This window comes from Lissotriton vulgaris, unplaced genomic scaffold, assembly GCF_964263255.1.
Source record: "Lissotriton vulgaris unplaced genomic scaffold, aLisVul1.2 SCAFFOLD_968, whole genome shotgun sequence".
Taxonomy (NCBI): Eukaryota; Metazoa; Chordata; class Amphibia; order Caudata; family Salamandridae; genus Lissotriton; species Lissotriton vulgaris.
Window position 1 is genome coordinate 346,893 of NW_028255614.1, and position 27,490 is coordinate 374,382.

The window sequence follows — 27,490 nt, forward strand, 5'->3', positions numbered from 1 at the left end:
TCCTATTACTTACCGGTAACCTTCATTACCCCGATTCGCAGTCCACCTCGTCTCAGTCCTTACTTGTGAGGTGACTCTGCCTCAACAGAGGTTTTAACCAGGCTAGTGATCTATGATCCCTGCAGCCTGAGGCTGCCTTCTATTACTAAGGAAAAGAATAAATGCTCCTCCCTCCATGCTGTCGTTCTGTAATGTACCAAGTGGGAGTTATGGAGGAGGTGGGGATTAGGAGATGCGGACTGGAACGAGAAGGTCTCTGAATCAGAGTAGTGAAGATTGCTGCTTAGTAATAGGATCAATAACCCCTCATCTCCATCCTCCTCATTCCAGTCCTTGCGTGTGAGAATTTACCAAGTAAAGGAAGTGCAGCAAACCAGAATATGCTCTAAACAAAGTTTAATAAGACGATTACATCCTTGCTGTTTTAAAAACTGTAGCACCTAATTAACCTGCAGAATCTGATGCATCCAATTGGTAATGCTTGACAAATGTATGATGGGACAACCATGTCACAGTCCCACAAATATTGGGAAGGGATGCCCCGCCTACTTCTGCCCATAATGCAGCCACTGCCATGATGGACCTCCCCTGGATATCAGAAGTGGGAACCTCTCTAGCTGATCTGTATGCCTGAATGATCCCATTGCGAACCCATATGTTTATAGTTTAGGTGGAAACTTTCCTACCTTTATTCGCTGTACCGTATGAGGCAACAAAAGGTTTTGACTTCGGAAAAAATTGGGTCCTGGTCAAGTAGACAACTTATGACTTTAATCCTTTGTGGAAGGAATACCCTCTGTCTCAGAAGGGAAAACTGGTAAGACACCTTCCTGACAAAAGTGAAAAGTGGAATACACTTTTGGAAAAAAGGTAGGATCGAGCTTAAGAATCAACCTAATTAGGAAGAAATACAAGTAAGAGAATGAAGATAGAAGAACCCCCAGCTCTCCAAACCACTTTGCTGAGGTAATTGTGTGCAAAAAAAAGCCATTTTAGCAGACAAGTAAGACAAAAGAGTCTAAAGTTTCAAAATGGGCAAGTTGTAAACTATTCAACACTTTTGACAAATCCCATAAAAGGAACAGATTGAAAAACACAGGTGTGGAATCGTCAGGCTTCATGAATCTGAAACTCTTCAGGAGTCGTGAAACCAAGGCAGAGACCTTAGCAAATTTGCCATGGACTTTAAGAGCTTATGGTCGTCCACCAAAAAGAAAATGTAAAGGGTGCAGGCCCCTGCATGAACCCATCACTCAAGAAATCGAGAAAACGGAAACCCTGAACGGATAGAGGATCCAGACCTTTTGCAAAACACCACTTTTGAAAAGAACCCCAGTGTTTCTTATAAGATTTCAGGGTTGAACGAGTAATGAGATGCTTGAATATCAAGAGCCACCAATCAAGAGCACACCATCAGCTTGAGACCTTCTCTTTCACATCCTAGGCTGTCAACTGGAGATGTTGGAGATGCACCACTTGAACAACAGGGACCTGGAGAGGAGATGGATGAATGGACAGATGAACATACTGGTCCTTGGAGAGGTCCATCAGAAGAGGGAACCATGTGCAGCGTAGCCAAAAGAGAATCACTCTCCTCTCCTCCCGAATTTTCGAAAGCAGGGGAAATGGAGGGAAAACATATAGAATCCCTGGGTCAAGGGACTGAGAAAGCATCAATCGCCAATACTTGAAGAGACCATGTCTCTGAACAGTAGCGCGGGAACATCGGATTCTGTGGCAAATCAGATAGATCCAACCAAGGAGTTCCAAACATTGCACATATTTGATTGAACTCCCTGAGGGAAAGATATCATGTCACTGATGCATGTTCCGAATAAGACCGTCGGCCCTGAGATTCAGAGTCCCCTGGATGTAGATGGCTGTTAGAGTGAGAAGATGAGTCTCTACCTAGGCAAAGGTGCAAGACATTATCAGATTCAACTTCTCGCTCTTTTCGTACCACCATGACGATTCAGATAGCAACATGCGACTTGGTTGTCCATCTTTGCCACAACGTTCCAACCGACTAACTGGGGAGCAAATGCCAGTACCGCCTGCCATACTGCAGTCAAATCCCGCCATTCAAGGACTGATTCACTTCCCAACTGGACCAGGGGCCCATCATTTTTCTGGCCCAGGCACCAGCAAGACCCCCTAAATCCCTCAACAATACACGACAGGGATGACTGCATTAAAGCAGCATTCTTCCTTTTTTTAAGTGTTGCTGGGTGACGAAATTTAACTCTCATAAGACTTCATGGCCTAATGAAACAATTCTGTCTTCCGCGGCCTGACATGCAAGCCTAGCACTGGCTTCGGATACCACCATACACAGCTCCTCAACGACCAAGCACATGGTCGGGGATCGCATTGCCGAACGGTGCAGACATGATCTTTGGGCCCAAAGAATTAGTATGTGAGCAATAATAAATAAGAACAATAAAAGTGCAGAAAATACAGGACAGGCAGGAGGTGGGGGTTGTATTTTTCTCATTAGAAATAGAAGATAGCCTCAGGCTCATGGATCCCTAGAGTATAGTTACAACCTCTGCCATCTCCCAAGTAAGGACGGGGATGAGGAGGATGAGGATAAGAGATGAGGGGGTAATGCATGTTCAGGTATAACGTTATCTATACCTTTCATTGCTCCCTCATAACTGGGCCTGCAGAAACTACAGTTGTAAAGGCTGCTAGCCGTAGGAGGTTTACTAAGCTGAGATGGATCCGATTATGTCTCCAGTAATACATCCTGACAAAGGGCACCACATGGTGATTAATCCTCTACAATGCACCATGGGGCCTCATTTATGAGCCCTTGCATCACTTTTACGCCGCCGGTGCGTCACTTTTTGTGACGTACCAATGGCGTAAAAAAGGCGCCTTGTTGCGTCATATTTACAAAGTGACACATCTAGGTAGATGCGTCACTTTGTAAACCCCTGCGCCACATTATACGTGTGCCAGGTTTAATGTATGCAAGGGGGCGTATTGACGCAAGGAAGGGTCGTAGAAGTGACACAGTGAAATCTATGAGATTTCACCGTGTCACTTTTAGGACGCCGTTGCGTCAAAATCTTGCGCCTGCCTCACAGCAGGCGTAAGACTGACGCAGGACCTTTCAGATGGGGCTTGCCCCATGTGAAAGGACGCATTGCTGGAGTTGCGTCACTTTTGTGACACACTCCATTAATGCGTCACTTTTGTGCCAAACCGATACGTCAGAAAAACTGACGTATCTGTAAGTCCTTGCGCAATGATGCGTCATATTGTAAATATGACGCATCATTGGTGTTGCAAGGAGGGCACAATGAAAAGTGACGCATCGTTGTTTTCTCGCAGCGATGCGTCACTTTTCATAAATGAGGTCCATATCTGCAGCCTGGAAGGTCGCATGGGCTGATCCTACTACAATATATGGAACACAGTGGTAATGGCCCAATGGCATCAGTCAGTAGTCCAGTAAACAGACTCAAAATGAAATAATGTCCTCCACACATTACTGGCTCATGCCGCACCACATCTGAGGCTTGGCGAACAAAAGTCTAAGCGTCCCTGAGCTGCCGTGACCCAGCCTCCTCCATTCGTCTTTGCAGGTGGCTGTGGGGAACCATATGGGGATGAGAACCGCAGCCCTCATCACAGAGATGGACTGTCCCATCGGGCTGAAGATCGGCAACTCCCTGGAGGTGATCGAGTCTCTGGAGTGCCTGAAGGGACGCGGGCCACCCGACCTGCGAGAGCTGGTCACGCGTACAGGTCAGTGGGGGTCTTCGGAGCCCTGGAAAGTGCATTGTGGTGGGCAGAGGAACTGTGCTCTAGTTGGGTGAAAGCAGTGTTGTTTATCTGCTGAGACATTGTATTTGGGTCGCTAAATAAAATACACTCTGTAGTGATGAGGAAAAACATGTTATTTCTAAACAGTTTGTAAATGTGTCTTATATTATGGACAGCTTCTGCTTCTAGGCACTGAAGCAATATGTTGGAATTAATGGCGAAAGACAGTACATTTAGCCAGGTAGAAATGCTTAACTGACCATGGGTTCAAAGTTCAGCGAATGCCACATATACTGGTTGCATTGATACCTAGGGTGCACTGTTAATGCTGCACAGATAATAATAGTTAAATCAAGAATTGAGTCAAAAATAGGCAGCCTCGCTACAATGACCAAGTCCACTAAGCATTAGTAATCCTCTTGACTCAGTCATTCATATATGTGAGATTTGCAAGGCAAATAAGACAAACATGTAATACCATACACAATAGACTGGCGAGGAAAAATTGATGCAATTCTAGATCCAAGAAAGACCCACCTGTAGTAACTTGTTATTGCGAGCACAGGCTGCTACTTTCTGAAGTGGCTGGCAAAGGTAGCAAATGGTGCATTTAACTATGCAAGTTGTTCCAGAGGTGGGGTGCTGGCCCTGAGAACCGAATGCTCTGAAGAAAGAGCCATTCTAAAGTTATACAAATCTGGTTGGGAGGGGATGTGAGATGGTATTGGAAACGAAGTGCAGTATTGACGCAAGAAGTGGTCCCTATCTAGATTACACTCACCTGGGTGACAAAGAAAGGCAGATATCATTTTGTTACTATGCAGGTCGTGCAGTCTTTGTAGAGTACGTGCAATCTGCTGGGCAGAGAAATGTCCACGTGTTGAGGAGATCTCAAGAAACATCCTGTTCGTGGAGGAACCCTTTAATCTCTGCCCATATCCTACCCTGGGTAGCATGCGATGTTATGTTACCAGATTTTGTAAAGCGCACATCCACTGAAAAGTCTCTGGGCGCTACAGCTATAGAAGCAATACTACAATTATGCGCTCCACAAGTTATTCGTGTACCACCTTCAAAAGCCAAGGCCCTTATTTATGAGGCCTTGCGTCAGTTTTTCGCCGCCGGTGCGTCACTTTTTGTGATGCACCAGCGGCGTAAAACATGCGCCTTGTTGCGCCATATTTAAAAAGTGACGCATCTAGGTAGATGCGTCACTTTTTAAACCCCTGCGCCACATTATACCTGCGTCAGGTATAATGTCTGCAGAGGGGGCATTCCCCCGCAAAAAGCCTCGTAAGAGTGACGCAGTGAAATCTATGAGATTTCACTGCGTCACTTTTAGGATGCTGTTGCGTCAAAATCTTGCGCCTGCCTCACAGCAGGCGTAAGACTGACGCAAGCCCTTTCACATGGGGCTTTCCCCATGTGAAAGGACGCATTGCTGGAGTTGCGTCACTTTTGTGACACACTCCAGCAATGCGTCACTTTTGCGCTTACAGATACGTCAGAAATACTGACGTATCTGTAAATCCTTGCGACATTATGCGTAGGGCTCCCGGTTTTCCGTTTTTACAGATTTTTACATATAAATACAGACGGAAAACAAGTTTTCCTTTATCTGTATTTATATATAAAAAACGGGAAAATACTAGTGTATTTTGCTGTGCTGCCGTCTGGTGTCTAACCTTCCTTAGAGGGTTAAGAGGTGACAGCTTCCCGTGTGCACACAGAGCTGCCAGCCGCACCCAAGTACTTCACAGGTCTTTGAAAGACCATTTATTTGTTAATGAGGCGCTTTGTTATTTCACCCCTTTTAGAGACCCTGCCAGAGTCAGATTAGGACGGACTTCATAGCAGCCAAGGTTTCAGATTGCTATGTAAATAAGAGTGACATTTCAACTACCATGAGTGATACTTTCACAAGCAAAATAAAGCAATGCATAATAGGGAGACAGGATATAAGTATCAGAATTTACATCCATTTAAGCAACTTGAAAAAGAAGATTTTAAAACTGCAGCAGAGCACCAGAAATTGAAGGGCACTTCCCTTGTAACCTCGAACAGAAGTTTTCAAATACATTTTCCACATTGCTTTGCAGAGATCTCTAACCTGTCCCCATAGCCATTGATCAACATCGACATCGCAGTTTCATAACGAGCCCAAAAGAACTGTCCAACTGTGAAAACAGTTTATGAATTGCAACGTTTAGTCAACCATACACTGTCAGCTAAAATAATTCACCATCATCCTGTGCATAAGAGAACCTTGTGTCTACCTTTCTGTTTTAAAAATATTATGATGTGATGTTCATTTTATTTATAAATCGCACGTGTGCGGAAGCTTAAAGGCGCTGCAACTGAACAGGCCGTAACAAAAAACTTTTTTTTGTTGCTTTTTCTTTTTAGTTTTGAGAAGTTTCCTGCTTTTCAGCAATGCATGATCAGAGCGGTGGCAAAGGGATGAGTATTGCAGAGCTTGGCACCGATATTAAACATTTTAGTTATTTTACCCAGGTGACATTCATGGCTGGCCGCACAATGCAGCAAAGATAACACAACCTCATTGAGCTCTAAACAACGCCTCCAATAATCACACTAACACCTTACAAATAAGATCGGGTGTCACACAGAACATTTTGCCCTGTCAAAGGTTTTTAATGGATTCTAACAATGTCTGGATGGAGCTGAACATTTTTTTTTAAAGACTGTCGGCAACCAGAGCGGAGCGCGACTCTGGGAGACTCTGCTGCTCTGTGGGGGCCTAAGAAGAGGTGAAATACAAAAGCCACATTAACATGCAAATGGTCTTTTAAAGACCTGTGAAGTGCTCGGGGCAGCTGTGTGCGCGTGCCGGGAAGCAGCCTGGGCTGACACACAGGCAGGGTGAGATGACAGAGGGACATAGAGGGAGTGAGGTGAGTGAGGGGAGTGAGGGAAGGGGAGTGAGGGAAGGAGTGAGGTAAGGTGAGGGAGGGAGTGAGAGAAGGGGAGTGAAGGAGGGAGTGAGGGAAGGGGAGTGAGAGAATGAGGGAAGGGAAGTGAGGGGAGGGAGAGAAGGGGAGTGAGGGAAGGGGAGTGAGTGAGGGAAGGGGAGGGAGGGGAGGGGAGGGAGAGAAGGGGAGTGAGGGAAGGGGAGTGAGGGGAGGGAGAGAAGGGGAGTGAGGGAAGGGGAGTGAGGGAAGCTTACAGAAGCTGGTACTTACTTGGGCCGGGGCCGGAAGCAGAGTCCCAACTTGGAGTGTGGCGAGGACGGCTCCATTAATTACTAAAGCAGCGTCTCTCTGCAAGGCAGTGGCTGCAGGCTCATGAATTCAGCCACGAGCCACCGCAGGCTACCATAATTTGGGGGTTTGTCAAGGTGTATCAGTGATAGGATCCCTCTAGGCTTGCGCCAGTCCAGTGAGTATTCCCAGGCGCAGCACGGCCGTCCAGTGACACACAGACCCAGGGCTAATGAACGCGCGCTGGGTCTGCATCAATCTCAACGGACGCTGTGGTTATTCACTGAACACAGCTCTGCATGTTTGTATCATGGAAATTCAAGGCAATAGGCTTAAATCTTTTAAACAGGAACAAAGAGTGGGGGTTAAGTTCTACCCAACAGCAATCTTCCTTTCTCCCCAAGCAGGAATCTAATGACCCAACATGACCTGTGTCCTGCCTGCCTCCAGGCCTTCGACAGAGCTCACAGATTGGGGCTTATTTACAAGCTCCTCGCGTTGCATTGTCAATTTAAATAAATGTGGAAAAATACTAGCTGTAGCGTCATCTTTTGCTTGTGGCAAAAATAAATGTGGATAAATACAGAAAAAATGAGCGAAAAATAAATATGGATAAATACAGACGGAAATGGCAAAAAAATAAATACCATAAAACCGGGAGCCCTAATTATGCGTCATACATTAAATATGACGCATCATTGATGTCGCAAGGAGTGTGCAGAGAAAAGTGACGCATCGCTGTTTTCACGCAGCGATGCGTCAGTTTTCATAAATGAGGCCCCAGGTCTTCAAGAGTTTCCTAAATTTGAGATAACAGGAGGCAAACCTGATGTCTCAAGGTAGGGTATTCCATGGGGCAAGTGTCGAAAAACTGGCATCTGAAAATATTGTCTGAAAACATATTCTGTAAAATCATAGACTTACAAATACAAAAAAAACGATCACCATAATAAATACCAATGTAAATATTTCTTGGGACTGGCACCTTAAATTAATATCAAGCACTTATATCATAATAATATGCTAGCACCGGCAGTGGAATAGAACATTTGCAGAGTCCTTAAATAGGTGGAAATTGACTATGGTTGTATTTAGTCATTTTGAACGGGCGACAATATTGAATGGTAGATATTTTATCAAGACATTTTTGAGTCTTTCTGGGCATATGTACAAGCCCCTATCGCCACGAAAACGTCACTTTTAGTGCCATTTCTGTGGCGATGGGGGTTTGCCTTATTTACAAGGCAGCGCTAAGTCACTTAGCGTGGCTTAACCCTGCCTTGTTGTAAATAAGGCCCCCTTTCATGCAATACTTAGCGTGAAGGGGGTGGGCAGTGGGTGTTGCAGTTAGCATTCCACCGCAACAACCATTGTTTTGAACCTGCCCCTTATTTAAAAGGGTGTTGTAAATAGGAGGCAGCGCCAAAATTAAGACTAGGGAAAACCTGGTCTTAACTTGGCAAAACAAGGAAAAATGATTTATTTCTCCTCGTGTTTGCTTATTCCATGTGTACTGCCTTGTGCAGCACACATGGAAATAGCAAAACACATTGGGTTGTTTATGTTCAGGAAGGTGAACCTTCCTGCACATAAGCAATCTGTTTTTAAAAATGACATCTTGTAACTTCCATGTGTGCTGCATTAAGCAGCACACATAGAAGTGACAAAATGGCATTTTAAGATTGTTTATGTGCAGGAAGGGAGACCTTCCTGAACATAAACAATCTTCCCCTGCACGCAAACACCCTTGCACTATGATGCAAGGGTGGCTGCGTTGGTGTTACACTGCTAAGAGCAGCACCAGCGCAGGGGGAAACGCGAAGCTGCACCATATTCTTGTAAATAATGTGCAGCCTTGCGTTTCGAAGTGGCGGAGTGAGGTGTTAAGTCATGATGGGTAACGCCTCAATCTACCACTTCTTTGTAAATATCCCCCTTTGTTTCTACAATGAGGCCAAACATGTGACGCTGTCCCTCCTGCAGGTGGGTTCCTGCTGTGGATGTGCAGTAGAGCTGATACTGCTGAACATGGCACTGAGATGATCGGCAGAGCCCTGGATGACGGCTCTGCACTGAGGAAATTCCAAGCCATGCTGGAAGCCCAAGGTGTTGAGGCAAGCACGGCCCAGGCTCTCTGCACAGAAGGCAATGATTACTTCCAGACCTTGCGATGTGCAGAGCACCAGCTGGAACTAAAGACACACAGGACAGGTAACCCACCAGGGAATTCCTCCCGTATTTTCCAGTATTGTGATGGGTTCCCCACCGTTCCACCTAAATTTCCACCTTTTTTAGAGAGCCGAATTCTACCATGCAGGTGCAAAGCCTTTGCCCATCGTGCCCCATCTTTCCCCAGAACTGCCTTCCATTTCCAATGGGTGCCCACTTTTCTACAGGAGGGTTCAGCCCCTCTCGTACATGCAGTACCCTGCATCTCTATCTTGCATGCCATGTGTTTTCTTTTTTGCCCATTCACCCACATGTTCTGCCATTTCTTTCTAAGCCTTATGTTGTGTCTTCAGGTACCGTGGAGAAGATTCATGCCAGGCCCATAGCACTGCTGCTGCTAGAGATGGGAGCAGGCCGCAGCCAGGCCGGGCAGCCAATCAACCACAGCGTGGGAGCAGAACTATTGGTGACTGTTGGCCAGCACGTGGCAGAAGGTATGATCCTCATTATAATGGGAAGGCGGTTCGATCCAATGTTGATCGTGAGATTAACTATGTTTCAAGCATTTTGAGCAGTTATCACGATAAAACCCCTGATAATCCAGAGGTGCAACTCATAAGCAAGCCTGCCATTGCACCCAAATCTAACCCGGAGTCCCCCGTTCAATGCTCTCTCATCTCGCACTCTCCGGAAGAGTCACTTCCCTATTGTCTCTCTGAACTGGAACTAATCTTGGGCACTCGGAAGGATAACTATCCACACAGTAATAAACAAGTGTCTCCTACCGTTCAAACTAGTGAGTGACAACATTGTTCCCAAAGAGAGTCAAGTCATAATGCAGACACAGGAGAGTGAATAATTAGCATAGTCACAGAATTGAGGCTGGGCTCTTCCTGGGCCATGCTGAGAAAAGTTACTGCAATAAAAATCTGAATTATTTCGGCACTCTAAACAGACCTTTCAGATTTGCAGGGGTTGTGATAGCACAACTTCAGCTATCGTATTGTATCGTATCGTAGTGGAGAAGTGTGGCTCAATGATTAGAGCGGCAGACCCTGATGTAGAGGTCTAGCCCAGGACCAGGGTTCAATTCCCCACCTCGGCAGGTCTTGGGCTCAAAATTCCACGGACCTGATAATTCTCGCCTCGGTGCCTATTCCAATCATGGAGTCCAACTCTGCAACTCTGGGCAATAGCTTGCTTAATCTCCACAACGGCCCCCACAACGCTAAGGATGCCTGGCCTCCACCTTGGGGGTGCCCAGGAGTGGACCCCTCACAGGGAAAGCCAGGATGGGTTCCACAGCGGTATTCGTACAAGTGCCTTGAGACCCTTGCGGGTGAGTAGTGTGCTATACAAGTATCAATTTTTATTTTTTTATCGTATTGCACACTTATATAGCGCATACTGTCACCCTACGGGTATCCTGGCGCTTAAAAACCTAGACAGATGGAGTATGTGCCACATACCTCCTGATAGGTTGTCTTCTTCTTCTGCACATCGTTTTCTCAATTGGGCATTACCAATACCTCTCTGTCTTCAAAAGTAACTGGAAGGTCACACGAACTACACTATAAACTCCCAAATAAATAACAGCTAATCATACTATTGTGATCGACAGCCTGCACCTTCAGTACTGAAGAGTCTGCAAACAGTTCCTCATAGCTTGCATTGTATGTTCTAACAGATCTATCCAAGAGCACAGCTAACAAAGGGCCATTATGGGAGGCGCCAGGCTGCCACACCAACAGGACACCATGTACAAAGCCTAAGTGGAAGTGACTTGAGGGCCCTCTCTCTTCCTGCAGATGTTGTACCTAAACCAATCACTGTTGCGTATCCCTAAAGCAAATTTAATGTTGATGGGGCAGCTTACCTCAACAACAGAGGAAGGATGCAGATGAGAATCACAGGCTGAAGAGCTAAAGTGAACATAAGAAGTAAAAGCAAAAGTGACAGTTCCGATAAAATGAATCAGGGTATGCTTTGCCATAGTGTCAGTAAAGGGCGCAAAAGGACCATGGTCATTGATCATGACCATCCAATGTCGGCATTCCCACAACACCTCTAAGTAGTTGGTTATCATACACATGCTAACTGGAACAGAAAAGACAAATTAAAGGCAAGGTTAATATCAAAATCTTACAACCTTCCCCAATTGACAAAACCTAGTGTACCACCTGCTCACTGAATCCATGCTACATGATGCGTCCTAACAAGTTCAAAACAAGTCTGGGGTTGCATTGTTGGCTCTACTGGAGGTAGCCGTGACTGGCTTTTCTCTAGACACATGTGTTTCTGGATATTATCCATCATCAGTAGAGATAAAAACCGGCTTGCTTTTGGAGATTCACAGCACTAACTTGTATCAACTTTGGTGAAACACTTCAGCAAAAATAAAAGAAAGCATTTCAAGTGAACTGTGTTTACCATAATGCAGAGGAGTGAACTGTTCTGGGAGGTGAAGCAGTATGTTCTCATCCCCATTTATTTTGAAAAGGCTCCCTGGAGTCATTGAGCTGACGAGCGTTTGGAGTTGCACATGTGTGCCAGAGAGAGGTACTGAGACCTGAGGCGATTGTGGCAGCTTTCTCAGCAATCCCTGATAAAATTCGTTTTTATCTCTACTGATGATGGATAATATCCAGAAACACATATCTCTAGAGATTCACAGCACTAACCTGCACCAGCATTGGTGAAACACTTCAGCTAAAATTCAGTAAACATTTAAAGTGAACTGCATTTACCATAGCGGTAGGGAGTGAAATGTGCTGGGCGGTGAAGCCATGTGGTCCCATTCCCCTTCACTCGTGCTTGTGTCCCAAGTCACGATAAGCACTTTCTACACTTTCAATACAAACTTTTTGACATGTCACCCCTCTCCTAAGCTTCCCAAAGAAGGCACAGACTGCAATCATACTTTTCATGTTCTGTCTAGATTAAGGAAACAGATTATACATGGGAACCCCACGATTCCTACTATGAAGACTGCAAAGGATCTAAAATGGCATCCCTTTACGCATACCTGCCAGACCACATATTCTACCAGCCCTTTAAGTGGCAACCCATGGCCTTATGCTCCGCCTAGAAGCCACTCTGCTTTGCTCACAGGCACAGCTACGGCAAAGGCCTAATTGATGTGGCTCATAGGGAGATGGATAACATCTTCTCAGCTCTGTTGCTGACTAAAGGATATTTTACTTTGTGTTCCTAATAGTGTATAACCCGTGCTAAAAAACATTTCTTGTGATGTCAGATCCAACGGTGTGTAAAGCATTATCCATTATTGGAAAAAGTTTGCAAAGTTCCAAATTTTACTCTATTGCATAGTTTACAAAGCTTTCCAGCTTCCCTTTGCCTTCACCTATGCAATGTTTTTTCTCCACTTCGTGAGATAATCTCAAAAACCCAGCCAAAACAAAAACAAAAATGGAGTGAGATTCTTGCTAACTGCATATTCCCAAGCTGGAAATATAGGAAGAATTTTTCTGTGAAAGTTTACATCTCACAGCGCTTTTATATGCACGTTGGCTTTAAACAGAAGGACAATAGTAACTTTTCTGCAAAGTATACCTACCATAAAACATTGTTATCAACGTTACACAATGATGTAGATAACAACTGGCAAAGGCTCTGATTTTCTCTTGGTTGTCACTAAGGAAAGAAATTTGCAAACTGAACTTGAAATGAACGTAACAATATGGTTCATGTTCTTGTTGAGTTCTTCCTTATTATGTATGATGCTTTGTATAGCGCACTAATCAACCGTGATGATATACAGGCGCTTGATCTGGGGTATAGATAGACCTGTGGCTCTCACTGCATTGATTCGAAGGGCCAAGTCTTCAACTTCTTGTGAAACTCAAGTAACGAGGAGGAGGCTCTGGTTTGTTATGGGAGATAGTTCCATGATTTGGGTCCTATGTAACAGAATGATACTCCTCCTGTTCTGCATTTTTGAATGCAGTGGGGTGTGCGTGAGTGTGTGAGGCTAAGCATAGATGTCTTGATCGGTTGTAGAAGCTCCGCAGTGGTGGATCCTCCACGCTTATTTTCTAGGAATCATGGGGTAATAAAAGCCTGGTCCAAGGTCTGCGAACCCTCTTTCTTAGCGCAGTTAGTGGTTTCCACATACCCCGACTTTCTGGTTTGTATATCAGATGATCACACTCAGGGTTGGGGTTCTGCGCTCCTTAATATCATTGACAAGATCCGCAAAGCAGCATTTCATCTCCTTTTGGTTCTGTACCATATGGACTTAAGTCACCTGCAAAGTGGTTTAATGCTAATTGTAATGAGGCCCGTAACCAGTTTCTCGCTGCACTGAGAAAAACTCCTAGAGAACAAGACGTGGTGCAGAGATGCAGAACTCTGTATCCAGATGCCCTCAAAATCAGGGGAATACTATCAGAGAGGTAGCTTTTTCATCACTGGTACAGGCAAATTAACTTAGGGACTGCAAGGGCTTTTAGGAGACAGTGAATTGTTGTTTTTTAGGCCAAAAAAGATCCTAGTATTGATACTGTTATTCCCTCTGGTATCTGGGTCACCCATTTTACAAAGCTTTATGCTGACTCTTGTTTAGGGAAGCCAGATATCCCCGATTATATTCCTTTAGTTTCCCGCCAGCTTCTGACCGGTATTCAAACCGTGTCCAGTCTTCCGCTAAGTTTTTTGCGGACCCAGCTATCGAATTGGAAGAGGTTATGTGGGCTTTGGCTATCTGTCCAGTTGGGGATGCTCCTGGTCCAGACGGGCTCTCCTCTGATATGTTTAAAGCTAATACCCCACTGTGGGTCCCTTTATTGACAAATGTTCTGAATTTCTGCCTTAGCTACTGGCCGCCCAAGAACTTGTCACATGAAACTATTGTTCCTATTTTGAAAAAGGGTACAAAAATGATTCTCCTTATTATCACCCCATCTCACTGATTAATTCCACTGCAAAGATTATGCCACAAATTATGTTGGACGTTTGCAGCTATGGGCAGAGGAGTGTAACATACTCTCGGATCTTCAATTCAGTTTCCGCTTCGGCCTAGTCACAGTTGAGCAGTCCTTAAATCTATATCTGTTAATTGCCGCACACACTGTGGCCAAGTGTGGCAAGTTGTATTTGGCTTTTATGAATTTGAGTTCTGCCTTCGACTCTGTCAATAGGCCTAAATTGTGGGGTATCATGACCGATATGGGGGTGGATCTTTATATTGTTCATTTTCTTAGAGATCTAAACAATGATGTTACTCTCACTGTACGGTATGGCTCAGGGGGGAAACCACACCAGCTTTTAGCCTGGCAAGGGGCGTACTCCAGGACTGTATCTTGGCTCCTTTCCTCTTTTTCATTTATATAAACACCCTGGAGGATAAACTGGTAAACCTCAGGGCAGATTGTGCTCGCGTAGGTGATCATACTATTCCCACATTAAGTTATGCAGACAACACTGTCCTAATTGCCAGGACTGCAAATGGCTTGCAACTCCTGCTGGACTGTTTCAGTGAGTTTAAGGGCAGTCTAGATCTTATGGTTAACCAAAATTAGACTCGCCTAATGATTTTTGGGGTAAGAAAAAAGGGCAATGTATAGTCTGTAGCGAACAGCAAGAAATGTGGCTTTGTACTTTTTCCTACCTAGGCATCCCCTTTGATCTACGTCTCTCTTGGGGACCCTTGAAGACCATCAGAGCTGTTGCCTTCCCCAGATCATTGGTGGCTATTCTCAATTTTGTCCGCAAACTTGGTCGGAAGCCTATAAAGCAACTCTCCACTGTCGATACAGCCGAATGTTGTGCTATTGCCTAGTACAGGGCAAGGGTGTGGGGCATTGAAGATTAGAAGGGCCTCGAAAAAATTGCGAATGGCTTCATCAAGAGATTGTTAGCTGTCCCTCAAAGCACTAGCTCCATTGTCTGCGAGACTGAGGCAGGGATTAGCTACATAAGCAATCTCATCAAATTCAACCCCTCCTTCTGTGGCTCAGAATTTGGACCAAAAGCCAGACTTCCTTTAACAGGGCTTTGTTTGCAGACTGCTAAAAACTCGACTACTGTCTGAGTATTCCTTGAATGAAGTATATTCAGAATATGTGTTGCAGTATGGGACAGGAGGACTTGTTTACCTCTCCCAGCAATGCATTAGCCAGCTCTATTAGGACCCTGAAGAATGTGTTTTAGAGAGATGCTTGGAGGATAGAATGCGAAGTGTTGTAAATAAACCAACGGTCCAGACCTATATGGCAATTTGTCCGAGTGTTAAACCTGTACCATACCTAGTATGGGCGGGAAATATGCATAACAAATTCTTATTGATTAGACTTAGGTTATGCACTGTGTACTTTCTTGCGGCCTTTCCGTCACAAGGCCCGTATTTTTCACAACTTCCATTGCGTCCTTGTGATGGTCAATCACCCCAAACTACCCTACATTTTATGCTATTCTGTAAGTTTTACTCATTGTTGACGAGATGCCACTTGCTGCCCATCCTTAGAGCGGCAAATATTCGCTACTGCAGAGATGCTTTCATTTATCAGCTAACTCTGCCCACTATTAAGATCTGCTTTTCTGCTGCTATATATATTGAACGTGCCATTAAGCAGAGGGATAGTTTTTATGTGCTGTATTTTTCCTTTTAGATGGCTATTTATTGAGTTTTGTACATTGATTCCCGTGGGTTTTATCTATGTATTGATTGTTTTTTTATAGGTTTGATATTTAACTCAGATAATCCGGGTGAAATAGCAGGCACCTAATGAGCCCACTCCTTAGGACTATTTGTTTTAGATTTTTGATCGTTTGGCTTTTGTCTGAGCACTGTGGTAGCTTTTTGACAACTGAAGTAGCTTGATTGTTTTACATATTTATATTGTCATGAGCTGAGATTTGTATTTATAATGTTTTTAAGTATATCTATGTTGTCTTGCACTGTGTACTTTTATGGTTCATTGAACCGAAATAAAGTTGATTGAAGTATAACCCGAGCCAAAGAGAATTTCCTGTGATGTCAAATCCAACTGATGCAAAGCACTTTCCATTAGTGGTAAAAGTTTGCAAAGCTCCACATTTTACTCTATTGCATAGTTTGCAAAGCTTTCCAACTTACCTTTGCCTTCACCTATGCAATGTGTTTTCTCCACTTAGTGAAAAAATGTCACTCATGAAACCCAGCCAAGTTAAAAACAAACAAACTGGAAATATAGGAAGAATCTTTCTGTGCAAGTTTACATCTTACAGAGCTTTTATATGCACGTTGGCTTTAAACAGAAGGACAATAGTAACTATTTTCTGCAAAGTATACCTACCATAACACAGTTTTATCTTTATCAGTGTTACACAATGATGTAGATAACAACTTGCAAAGGCTCTGATTTTCTCGTGGTTGTCACTAAGCACTGAACCCTGCAAACTGAACTTGAAATGAACTTAACCATATGGTTGATGTTCTTGTTGAGTTCTTCCATGTTATGATATGTTGCTTTGTATAGCGCACTAATCACCTGTGATGGTATACAGGCACTTGAGCAGGGATATAGGCCTGTGGCCCTCACTGCATTATTCGAAGGGCCAGGTCTTCAACTTCTTCTGAAACTCAAGTAGCGAGGTGGAGGCTCTGATTTGTTATGGGAGATTGTTCCATGTTTTGGGTCCTATGTAACAGAATGAGTATCCTCCTGTTCTGCATTTTTGAATGCGGTGGGGTGTGTACGAGTTTGTGAGGCTGAATGTAGATGTCTTGATCTGTTGTTGTATGCTGCAGCTGAGGTACGCAGATCCTGTGTATGTAAAGCTTTGTAGGTGTGCGTGAAGAGTTTGAATTGACTGTGTTTGTGAATTAGGAGCCAGTGGAGCTTGCAGGGGTGAGGTGAGATTTGGGTGCAGTGAATTATGGATGATGTGAGGCTTGTTCAGGAGTTGTTTAGAGATTCCGGTGTTAAGTGTATTTCTGTAGTCAAGTCTACTCTTGATGAGTGCATGCGTGACTGTTTGTCTGTTGTTCCTCTTGAGCCACTTGAGGATTTTTCGTAACATTTATAAGATGTGGAAGCAAGCACTGCTCACTGTATTGACATGTGCTGTCATGTTGAGCTTATGGCCCAGGATGATTCTCAGATTTCTGGCATAGGTGATGGGTGTTGGAGTGGGTCCGAGTTCTGCTGCCACCAGGAATCTTCCCACTGGGATTTCTTGCTTCCACAGACCAGTACTTCAGTTTTGTCGGAGTTCAGTTTCAAGCAGTTTGTTCTCATCCATTCTGTCACGAGGTCATGCAGTTGGTGAAGTTGTTTCTGGAGGTGGGCGTTTTATCCATCAGAGAGAGGGTGAGTTGGGTGTTGTCTGCATAGAAGTTGATGATGATGATGATGATGCCTTGAGATCCGATGATTTTAGAGAGTGGAGCCTTGTAGAGACTGAACAGGGTAGGGCAGAGGGAAGGACCCTGGGGGATGCTGCATAGTAGTTGCGTGGCTTGTCATATAAAGGTGGCAGTCTGAGTCTGTGGGACCTTCTTGTGAGGATGAAGCAGATCCAGTTGAGTGCTGGTCCTTGAATCCCATACTCGTAGAGTCTTCTGATGAGTGTGCTGTGGAAGGCTGTGTCAAATGCTGCAGAGGGGTTGATTAGGATAAGTACAGCTGTTTCTCCTCTGATGTTATCGGTGTCTATGATGAGCTCAGCTCCTGGTGGTATCGCTTATGTTCATGTTCTGTTCGCCATCTCTAATGAGGGTTGACAATTTGGCTGATATGCTGCTTGAGTTTTCCCTTCACTCTCTTTGTGGTGCTGCTTGTACTTGCTGATTGTATATGAATGCTCTCCTTGAAATCTGTAGTGGGAGCTGATGTTGTGGTTGATATTTTCCTTGAATTCTCTTAGTTGTTTTTAGGTCTCGGCGTCAACGCGCGGAAGCGCGTCTCCGCCGGAGATCTTTTGTCAGCGACCATGCTTCCCAGGAGACAGTCCCGGCCACGCGCATCCTTCCAGGCGATTTGTAACTGGAACGTGCGCTGTGGCCAGGCGCTGTCTCCTGGGAAGCGCAAGCACCACACACGCATGCGCATACACACACACACAAGCGCCCACGCACATACATACAGAGACACCCACCCCCCCTCCGCAGACATACACACACGCGCGCGCGCACACACACACACACGAGTGCACCCCCCCTCTCCCCCGCCGTCGCACACATGCATACACACACAACGAGGGAACCGAGCCCCCCCCCCAGCCCTTTGTAACTTACCAGATCAATTCTGAGGGACTCCGCTCTCCTTCTGGCATCGCGACTCGCGAGACGCTTTCACTCCGCCTTCTCTTCCGGTTACGTACGCAGCCCCGCCCCCGTCACAGGCGACTTTGCCTGACTTCCCGTCCTACCTGCGCTCACTGAGTTCGGGAATGACATGCATGCATAATAGGGAAATATTGCCGCAGCTGCGCCCCAGCCACACGCAGAACTGGAACACCAACAGGGCATGTGTGTAACAGGCACCACTCCTCAGCCCCCTAGCGACGGATTTGACCCCCTATGATTAATATGTGTGCACCCGAATCCCCCGAGGGGCCCACACTTGCTAGCTTTCCCCAATCAAACAATAACTCAGAATAATGTGACAACCTAAATGAAGGGTTTCTATAAAAGTGACGTTGTCAGGCAAAGGCAAACATCTCTCAAAGATGTGGAACAATGACAGGCGAGTTTCCCCTTTGTGGGCCCCTTCTGTAGCTATCCTGCTCCAGTCTAAACAACAATAAAGCTTGAACGTCGGCTAATGATTATAAACAATATTTAGCGCGCAAAAGAAAGTTTTCTTTCAATACATTGCAGCGTTTATGACCCCATTCCTTAATCGCAGTATCCGCGAGATTGTTCACAGTTCATCTGAAATGTAAAGTGTATTGATGGAGCTACTTTGTAATCTATTCCAGTGGACGTGCACAATTAAGCAGATACAAATCTCTCATAAACGCATTAAGTGGTAACCTACCTCGGTGGCGTTTAATTGCATTACGGGTTTTCGACATTCAATTAGAAGACCTTTCTGACAGGTTTCAGTCCCTGAGAGGAGCAAAGAAAGAGATTACCTCATACTCGTGCACCTGTGAGAGTTCTCAGGATTTTCTCAGTGCTTCTAGTATTGCAAACTTTGCACACTTAAACTGAGTGGTTAGGGTTGCGTGCGGTCACCACAAATGTGAAAAAAGACCACTGCTTGAGTTATAATCACAAATCTCACACCAGCTGCAGCGTGACACGCTCTTCTCTGGTATATGTGCGCACAGAATGTCCAAGAGTGCACCAAAGTGAGATGTGAGAGTTAGGATGGAAAATTAATGTTTTAACTGAAAAAAGTTTACTGTTAGGTGCCAGACTCTATTCCATGGTGCAATGAGACTCGCCAACAGTAAGACTGCTAGATGGATGGAGTGAGAGTCACGCTCGATGAGTGAGACATGAGGTGTCTGGAAAAGTTCTGCTGGCCAGGGGTAACAAAGGCTGCTGCAGTCCCTGTGGCTCAGAAGGGCCCCAGCACTCCACGGGGCCACGATGTGGAAGCAAGCACTGCTCACTATATTGACATGTGCTGTCATGTTGAGCTTATGGCCCAGGATGATTCTCAGATTTCTGGCATAGGTGATGGGTGTTGGAGTGGGTCCGAGTTCTGCTGCCACCAGGTATCTTCCCACTGGGATTTCTTGCTTCCACAGACCAGTACTTCAGTTTTGTCGGAGTTCAGTTTCAAGCAGTTTGTTCTCATCCATTCTGTCACGAGGTCATGCAGTTGGTGAAGTTGTTTCTGGAGGTGGGCGTTTTATCCATCAGAGAGAGGGTGAGTTGGGTGTTGTCTGCATAGAAGTTGATGATGATGATGATGATGCCTTGAGATCCGATGATTTCAGAGAGTGGAGCCTTGTAGAGACTGAACAGGGTAGGGCAGAGGGAAGGACCCTGGGGGATGCTGCATAGTAGTTGCGTGGCTTGTGATATAAAGGTGGCAGTCTGAGTCTGTGGGACCTTCTTGTGAGGATGAAGCAGATCCAGTTGAATGCTGGTCCTTGAATTCCATACTCGTAGAGTCTTCTGATGAGTGTGCTGTGGAAGGCTGTGTCAAATGCTGCAGAGGGGTTGATTAGGATAAGTACAGCTGTTTCTCCTCTGATGTTATCGGTGTCTATGATGAGCTCAGCTCCTGGTGGTATCGCTTATGTTCATGTTCTGTTCGCCATCTCTAATGAGGGTTGACAATTTGGCTGATATGCTGCTTGAGTTTTCCCTTCACTCTCTTTGTGGTGCTGCTTGTACTTGCTGATTGTATATGAATGCTCTCCTTGAAATCTGTAGTGGGAGCTGATGTTGTGGTTGATATTTTCCTTGAATTCTCTTAGTTGTTTTTAGGTCTCGGCGTCAACGCGCGGAAGCGCGTCTCCGCCGGAGATCTTTTGTCAGTGACCATGCTTCCCAGGAGACAGTCCCGGCCACGCGCATCCTTCCAGGCGATTTGTAACTGGAACGTGCGCTGTGGCCAGGCGCTGTCTCCTGGGAAGCGCAAGCACCACACACGCATGCGCATACACACACACACAAGCGCCCACGCACATACATACAGAGACACCCACCCCCCCTCCGCAGACATACACACACGCGCGCGCGCACACACACACACACAAGTGCACCCCCCCCTCTCCCCCGCCGTCGCACACATGCATACACACACAACGAGGGAACCGAGCCCCCCCCCCCAGCCCTTTGTAACTTACCAGATCAATTCTGAGGGACTCCGCTCTCCTTCTGGCGTCGCGACTCGCGAGACGCTTTCACTCCGCCTTCTCTTCCGGTTACGTACGCAGCCCCGCCCCCGTCACAGGCGACTTTGCCTGACTTCCCGTCCTACCTGCGCTCACTGAGTTCGGGAATGACATGCATGCATAATAGGGAAATATTGCCGCAGCTGCGCCCCAGCCACACGCAGAACTGGAACACCAACAGGGCATGTGTGTAACAGGCACCACTCCTCAGCCCCCTAGCGACGGATTTGACCCCCTATGATTAATATGTGTGCACCCGAATCCCCCGAGGGGCCCACACTTGCTAGCTTTCCCCAATCAAACAATAACTCAGAATAATGTGACAACCTAAATGAAGGGTTTCTATAAAAGTGACGTTGTCAGGCAAAGGCAAACATCTCTCAAAGATGTGGAACAATGACAGGCGAGTTTCCCCTTTGTGGGCCCCTTCTGTAGCTATCCTGCTCCAGTCTAAACAACAATAAAGCTTGAACGTCGGCTAATGATTATAAACAATATTTAGCGCGCAAAAGAAAGTTTTCTTTCAATACATTGCAGCGTTTATGACCCCATTCCTTAATCGCAGTATCCGCGAGATTGTTCACAGTTCATCTGAAATGTAAAGTGTATTGATGGAGCTACTTTGTAATCTATTCCAGTGGACGTGCACAATTAAGCAGATACAAATCTCTCATAAACGCATTAAGTGGTAACCTACCTCGGTGGCGTTTAATTGCATTACGGGTTTTTGACATTCAATTAGAAGACCTTTCTGACAGGTTTCAGTCCCTGAGAGGAGCAAAGAAAGAGATTACCTCATACTCGTGCACCTGTGAGAGTTCTCAGGATTTTCTCAGTGCTTCTAGTATTGCAAACTTTGCACACTTAAACTGAGTGGTTAGGGTTGCGTGCGGTCACCACAAATGTGAAAAAAAGACCACTGCTTGAGTTATAATCACAAATCTCACACCAGCTGCAGCGTGACACGCTCTTCTCTGGTATATGTGCGCACAGAATGTCCAAGAGTGCACCAAAGTGAGATGTGAGAGTTAGGATGGAAAATTAATGTTTTAACAGAAAAAAGTTTACTGTTAGGTGCCAGACTCTATTCCATGGTGCAATGAGACTCGCCAACAGTAAGACTGCTAGATGGATGGAGTGAGAGTCACGCTCGATGAGTGAGACATGAGGTGTCTGGAAAAGTTCTGCTGGCCAGGGGTAACAAAGGCTGCTGCAGTCCCTGTGGCTCAGAAGGGCCCCAGCACTCCACGGGGCCACGATGTGGAAGCAAGCACTGCTCACTATATTGACATGTGCTGTCATGTTGAGCTTATGGCCCAGGATGATTCTCAGATTTCTGGCATAGGTGATGGGTGTTGGAGTGGGTCCGAGTTCTGCTGCCACCAGGTATCTTCCCACTGGGATTTCTTGCTTCCACAGACCAGTACTTCAGTTTTGTCGGAGTTCAGTTTCAAGCAGTTTGTTCTCATCCATTCTGTCACGAGGTCATGCAGTTGGTGAAGTTGTTTCTGGAGGTGGGCGTTTTATCCATCAGAGAGAGGGTGAGTTGGGTGTTGTCTGCATAGAAGTTGATGATGATGATGATGATGCCTTGAGATCCGATGATTTCAGAGAGTGGAGCCTTGTAGAGACTGAACCGGGTAGGGCAGAGGGAAGGACCCTGGGGGATGCTGCATAGTAGTTGCGTGGCTTGTGATATAAAGGTGGCAGTCTGAGTCTGTGGGACCTTCTTGTGAGGATGAAGCAGATCCAGTTGAGTGCTGGTCCTTGAATCCCATACTCGTAGAGTCTTCTGATGAGTGTGCTGTGGAAGGCTGTGTCAAATGCTGCAGAGGGGTTGATTAGGATAAGTACAGCTGTTTCTCCTCTGATGTTATCGGTGTCTATGATGAGCTCAGCTCCTGGTGGTATCGCTTATGTTCATGTTCTGTTCGCCATCTCTAATGAGGGTTGACAATTTGGCTGATATGCTGCTTGAGTTTTCCCTTCACTCTCTTTGTGGTGCTGCTTGTACTTGCTGATTGTATATGAATGCTCTCCTTGAAATCTGTAGTGGGAGCTGATGTTGTGGTTGATATTTTCCTTGAATTCTCTTAGTTGTTTTTAGGTCTCGGCGTCAACGCGCGGAAGCGCGTCTCCGCCGGAGATCTTTTGTCAGCGACCATGCTTCCCAGGAGACAGTCCCGGCCACGCGCATCCTTCCAGGCGATTTGTAACTGGAACGCGCGCTGTGGCCAGGCGCTGTCTCCTGGGAAGCGCAAGCACCACACACGCATGCGCATACACACACACACAAGCGCCCACGCACATACATACAGAGACACCCACCCCCCCTCCGCAGACATACACACACGCGCGTGCGCACACACACACACACGAGTGCACCCCCCCCTCTCCCCCGCCGTCGCACACATGCATACACACACAACGAGGGAACCGAGCCCCCCCCCCCAGCCCTTTGTAACTTACCAGATCAATTCTGAGGGACTCCGCTCTCCTTCTGGCGTCGCGACTCGCGAGACGCTTTCACTCCGCCTTCTCTTCCGGTTACGTACGCAGCCCCGCCCCCGTCACAGGCGACTTTGCCTGACTTCCCGTCCTACCTGCGCTCACTGAGTTCGGGAATGACATGCATGCATAATAGGGAAATATTGCCGCAGCTGCGCCCCAGCCACACGCAGAACTGGAACACCAACAGGGCATGTGTGTAACAGGCACCACTCCTCAGCCCCCTAGCGACGGATTTGACCCCCTATGATTAATATGTGTGCACCCGAATCCCCCGAGGGGCCCACACTTGCTAGCTTTCCCCAATCAAACAATAACTCAGAATAATGTGACAACCTAAATGAAGGGTTTCTATAAAAGTGACGTTGTCAGGCAAAGGCAAACATCTCTCAAAGATGTGGAACAATGACAGGCGAGTTTCCCCTTTGTGGGCCCCTTCTGTAGCTATCCTGCTCCAGTCTAAACAACAATAAAGCTTGAACGTCGGCTAATGATTATAAACAATATTTAGCGCGCAAAAGAAAGTTTTCTTTCAATACATTGCAGCGTTTATGACCCCATTCCTTAATCGCAGTATCCGCGAGATTGTTCACAGTTCATCTGAAATGTAAAGTGTATTGATGGAGCTACTTTGTAATCTATTCCAGTGGACGTGCACAATTAAGCAGATACAAATCTCTCATAAACGAATTAAGTGGTAACCTACCTCGGTGGCGTTTAATTGCATTACGGGTTTTCGACATTCAATTAGAAGACCTTTCTGACAGGTTTCAGTCCCTGAGAGGAGCAAAGAAAGAGATTACCTCATACTCGTGCACCTGTGAGAGTTCTCAGGATTTTCTCAGTGCTTCTAGTATTGCAAACTTTGCACACTTAAACTGAGTGGTTAGGGTTGCGTGCGGTCACCACAAATGTGAAAAAAGACCACTGCTTGAGTTATAATCACAAATCTCACACCAGCTGCAGCGTGACACGCTCTTCTCTGGTATATGTGCGCACAGAATGTCCAAGAGTGCACCAAAGTGAGATGTGAGAGTTAGGATGGAAAATTAATGTTTTAACAGAAAAAAGTTTACTGTTAGGTGCCAGACTCTATTCCATGGTGCAATGAGACTCGCCAACAGTAAGACTGCTAGATGGATGGAGTGAGAGTCACGCTCGATGAGTGAGACATGAGGTGTCTGGAAAAGTTCTGCTGGCCAGGGGTAACAAAGGCTGCTGCAGTCCCTGTGGCTCAGAAGGGCCCCAGCACTCCACGGGGCCACGACCCCCTCAAGGGCGCCCCCATTCAGCTTAGGGCCAAACTATATCTGTAAGATATGAGAGGCTCGTGAACCCCTCATCACATTGTGCAGGGGGCATCATTTTCAGCTATGCCGCTGCTGCTGGCCACACGCATCCCAGCGGACAGGTCAGTGTCAGGGGCTTCTGATTATTGCATGCCTTTCCTGAAAGGGCGCTGGGTAAGGAAGTGCTCATCCAGTGCTTATCCAGTTTGTGCACTAGTGACGTAATCTCTGCGCGTTGCCTCTGTCGTCCATCGCGAGTGCAGAGTAGTGAGTGCAGAGTAGTGAGTGCAGAGTAGTGAGTAGTGGATGCAGAGTAGTGAGTGCAGAGTAGTGAGTGCAGAGTAGTGAGTGCAGAGTAGTGAGTAGTGAGTGCAGAGTAGTGAGTGCAGAGTAGTGAGTGCAGAGTAATGAGTAGTGAGTGCAGAGTAGTGAGTAGTGAGTGCAGAGTAGTGAGTGCAGAGTAGTGAGTAGTGAGTGCAGAGTAGTGAGTGCAGAGTAGTGAGTGCAGAGTAGTGAGTAGTGAGTGCAGAGTAGTGAGTGCAGAGTAGTGAGTAGTGAGTGCAGAGTAGTGAGTAGTGAGTGCAGAGTAGTGAGTGCAGAGTAGTGAGTGCAGAGTAGTGAGTAGTGAGTGCAGAGTAGTGAGTAGTGAGTGCAGAGTAGTGAGTGCAGAGTAGTGAGTAGTGAGTGCAGAGTAGTGAGTGCAGAGTAGTGAGTGCAGAGTAGTGAGTAGTGAGTGCAGAGTAGTGAGTGCAGAGTAGTGAGTGCAGAGTAGTGAGTGCAGAGTAGTGAGTAGTGAGTGCAGAGTAGTGAGTAGTGAGTGCAGAGTAGTGAGTAGTGAGTGCAGAGTAGTGAGTGCAGAGTAGTGAGTGCAGAGTAGTGAGTAGTGAGTGCAGAGTAGTGAGTAGTGAGTGCAGAGTAGTGAGTGCAGAGTAGTGAGTGCAGAGTAGTGAGTGCAGAGTAGTGAGTAGTGAGTGCAGAGTAGTGAGTGCAGAGTAGTGAGTAGTGAGTGCAGAGTAGTGAGTGCAGAGTAGTGAGTGCAAAGTAGTGAGTGCAGAGTAGTGAGTAGTGAGTGCAGAGTAGTGAGTAGTGAGTGCAGAGTAGTGAGTGCAGAGTAGTGAGTGCAGAGTAGTGAGTGCAGAGAAGTGAGTGCAGAGTAGTGAGTAGCGATTGCAGAGTAGTGAGTAGTGAGAGCAGAGTAGTGAGTGCAGAGTAGTGAGTGCAGAGTAGTGAGTAGTGAGTGCAGAGTAGTGAGTAGTGAGTGCAGAGTAGTGAGTAGTGAGAGCAGAGTAGTGAGTAGTGAGTAGTGAGTGCAGAGTAGTGAGTGCAGAGTAGTGAGTAGTGAGTGCAGAGTAGTGAGTGCAGAGTAGTGAGTAGTGAGTGCAGAGTAGTGAGTAGTGAGTGCAGAGTAGTGAGTAGTGAGTGCAGAGTAGTGAGTAGTGAGTAGTGAGTGCAGAGTAGTGAGTGCAGAGTAGTGAGTAGTGAGTGCAGAGTAGTGAGTAGTGAGTAGTGAGTGCAGAGTAGTGAGTGCAGAGTGCAGAGTAGTGAGTGCAGAGTGAGTGTGCAGAATGCAGAGTAGTGAGTGCAGAGTAGTGAGTGCAGAGTAGTGAGTGCAGAGTAGTGAGTGCAGAGTAGTGAGTGCAGAGTAGTGAGTAGTGAGTGCAGAGTAGTGAGTATTGAGTGCAGAGTAGTGAGTAGTGAGTGCAGAGTAGTGAGTAGTGAGTGCAGAGTAGTGAGTGCAGGGTAGTGAGTAGTGAGTGCAGAGTAGTGAGTAGTGAGTGCAGAGTAGTGAGTAGTGAGTGCAGAGTAGTGAGTGCAGAGTGCAGAGTAGTGAGTGCAGAGTAGTGAGTGCAGAGTAGTGAGTGCAGAGTAGTGAGTGCAGAGTAGTGAGTGCAGAGTAGTGAGTAGAGAGTGCAGAGTAGTGAGTGCAGAGTAGTGAGTAGTGAGTGCAGAGTAGTGAGTAGTGAGTGCAGAGTAGTGAGTGCAGAGTGAGTGTGCAGAATGCAGAGTAGTGAGTGCAGAGTATTGAGTGCAGAGTAGTGAGTGCAGAGTAGTGAGTGCAGAGTAGTGAGTGCAGAGTAGTGAGTGCAGAGTAGTGAGTGCAGAGTAGTGAGTAGTGAGTGCAGAGTAGTGAGTGCAGAGTAGTGAGTAGTGAGTGCAGAGTAGTGAGTGCAGAGTAGTGAGTGCAAAGTAGTGAGTGCAGAGTAGTGAGTAGTGAGTGCAGAGTAGTGAGTGCAGAGTGCAGAGTAGTGAGTGCAGAGTAGTGAGTGCAGAGTAGTGAGTGCAGAGTAGTGAGTGCAGAGTAGTGAGTGCAGAGTAGTGAGTAGAGAGTGCAGAGTAGTGAGTGCAGAGTAGTGAGTAGTGAGTGCAGAGTAGTGAGTAGTGAGTGCAGAGTAGTGAGTGCAGAGTGAGTGTGCAGAATGCAGAGTAGTGAGTGCAGAGTATTGAGTGCAGAGTAGTGAGTGCAGAGTAGTGAGTGCAGAGTAGTGAGTGCAGAGTAGTGAGTGCAGGTGCAGAGTGGTGTGTATTGGCAATGTAAATGACAATGCCATTTATTTATGATTTAAAGAAAAAAAAAGAAATGTCATGAGCAATGCCAATAGCTCTACCTTTAATGATGCCGAGACCATTGCATTGCAAATGCTTGTTTGGTGTTGTGAAGGCATGCTTGACAGAGATTGCATTAGCGATCCTTTGAGTTTGTTTTTGATGTTGCAGCAAAAGATCTCA

The 27,490-nt window shown here is 46.2% G+C and overlaps 1 protein-coding gene across 1 annotated transcript in view; it reads left to right on the plus strand.

Annotated features, from left to right (window-relative positions):
• The window catches only part of TYMP (thymidine phosphorylase), a 318,282-nt gene that overhangs the window by 288,027 nt on the left and 2,765 nt on the right, over positions 1 to 27,490 (plus strand). The window contains exons 7-9 of the mRNA XM_086952002.1: positions 3,594 to 3,756; positions 8,979 to 9,206; positions 9,518 to 9,658. Coding sequence (XP_086808128.1) covers positions 3,594 to 3,756; positions 8,979 to 9,206; positions 9,518 to 9,658 — 532 coding nt within the window. The remainder of the gene's footprint in view (positions 1 to 3,593; positions 3,757 to 8,978; positions 9,207 to 9,517; positions 9,659 to 27,490) is intronic.